The following is a 1753-nucleotide window of genomic DNA, read 5'->3' on the forward strand; positions in this document are numbered from 1 at the left end:
TGCAAGCTTGTACAACCACTCTGGAAATCAGTCTGGCGGTATCTCAGAAAATTGGACAAAGTACTACCGGAGGATCCTGTAATACCTCTCCTGGGCATATACCAGAAGATGTTCCAACTGGTAATAAGGACACATGCTCCACTATGTTCATAGCAGCCTTATTTATAATAGCCAGAAGCCGGAAGAACCCAGATGCCCCTTAACAGAAGAACGGATACAGAAAATGTGGTACATTTACACAATGGAGTACTACTCAGCTATTAAAAACAATAAATTTATGAAGTTCTTAGGCAAATGGATGGATCTGGAGGATATCATCCTGAGTGAGGTAACCCAATCACAAAAGAACTAACATGATATGCACTCACTGATAAGTGGGTATTAGCCCAGAAACTTAGAATACTCAATATACAATTTGCAAAACACATGAAACTCAAGAAGGAAGACCAAAATGTGGATACTTCGTTCTTCCTTAGAACGGGGAACAAAATACCCATGGAAGGAGTTACAGAGACAAAGTTTGGAGCTGAGACAGAAGGAAGGACCATTCAGAGACTGTCCCACCTGGGGATCCATCCCATAATCAACCACCAAATGCAGACACTATTGCATATGCCAGCAAGATTTTGCTGACAGGACCCTGATATACCTCTCTCTTGTGAGGCTATGCCAGTGCCTGGCAAATACAGAAGTGGATGCTCACAGTCATCTATTGGGTGGAACACAGGGCCCCCAATGTAGGAGCTAGAGAAAGTATGCAAGGAGCTGAAGGGGTCTGCAACCCTATATGTGAAACAACAATATGAACTAACCAGTACCTCCAGAGCTCGTGTCTCTAGATGCATATGTAGCAGAAGATGGCCTAGCCGGCCATTATTGGGAGGAGAGGCCCTTGGTCTTGCGAAGATTATATGCCCCAGTACAGGGGAATGCCAGGGCCAGGAATTGGGAGTGGGTGGGTAGGGGAGCAGGGTGGGGGGAGTGTATAGGGGACTTTCGGGATAACATTTGAAATGTAAATGAAGAAAATATCTAATAAAATTTTTTTTAAAAAAACCTATTATGTATTTCTTTTAAAAATAAAATGTCCCCACTCTTCAATCTTATCTCTCCCAACCTCTCTAAGTTCTCAAGAGAGTTTAAGTCAAATCACTATCGCTAAGCTATGAGAGGGCATTAGGAAGAAAATGACCTAGAGAATCTAGAGAAGTTATATTAATTTTCTGTCCTACCTTTCTGTACTTGTCTCTCTCTTCATTCAGCTCCTTGACTTTTTTCTCGTACTCTTTGAATTGCTTCCTTTCGTCTTCACTCCACAGAGCATCAGCTTTTGCCATGAAAGGTGGTTGAGGGATCACCTGGAGATACAAGGAGAGGACACACTCTAGCACACAGAAGCCACACCAATGTCGCAGCCCAGTAACGCCTCCCAGCTGGGAAGGCTGGCAGCGAAACACAAACGGTGTAGGAATAGCCTGGCGCTCTGGCGGAGGGCCGTGGGGAAGCCTTCCCACTAGGTTCCCATGACGCTGAGAGGGCGACGGCTTTAGGGTTGCCTGGACTCGGATGTACAGGATGGGATGCATGCTGGTATCTTCTCAACTAGAACTTCTGGAAGACCTGGAATGTCACATCTGAACAACTGAAGGTGAAGCAAGGTTCACTATGCTTGCTTGTTTGTGCTAATTTCCTTTCTCTCTCCTCTCTCTCCTCTCTCCCTCCTCCTCCTCCTCCTCCTCCTCCTCCTCCTCCT

At 45.3% G+C, this 1753-nt stretch overlaps 1 protein-coding gene across 1 annotated transcript in view; it reads right to left on the bottom strand.

The window, feature by feature from the left end:
• Nucleotides 1-1753, bottom strand: part of Cfap43 (cilia and flagella associated protein 43) — a 91800-nt gene that overhangs the window by 21029 nt on the left and 69018 nt on the right. Inside the window, exon 27 of the mRNA XM_021151404.2 lies at nucleotides 1233-1358. Within this exon, the coding sequence (XP_021007063.1) occupies nucleotides 1233-1358 (126 nt within the window). The remainder of the gene's footprint in view (nucleotides 1-1232; nucleotides 1359-1753) is intronic.

Source organism: Mus caroli, chromosome 19 (genome assembly GCF_900094665.2).
Source record: "Mus caroli chromosome 19, CAROLI_EIJ_v1.1, whole genome shotgun sequence".
Classification (NCBI taxonomy): Eukaryota; Metazoa; Chordata; class Mammalia; order Rodentia; family Muridae; genus Mus; species Mus caroli.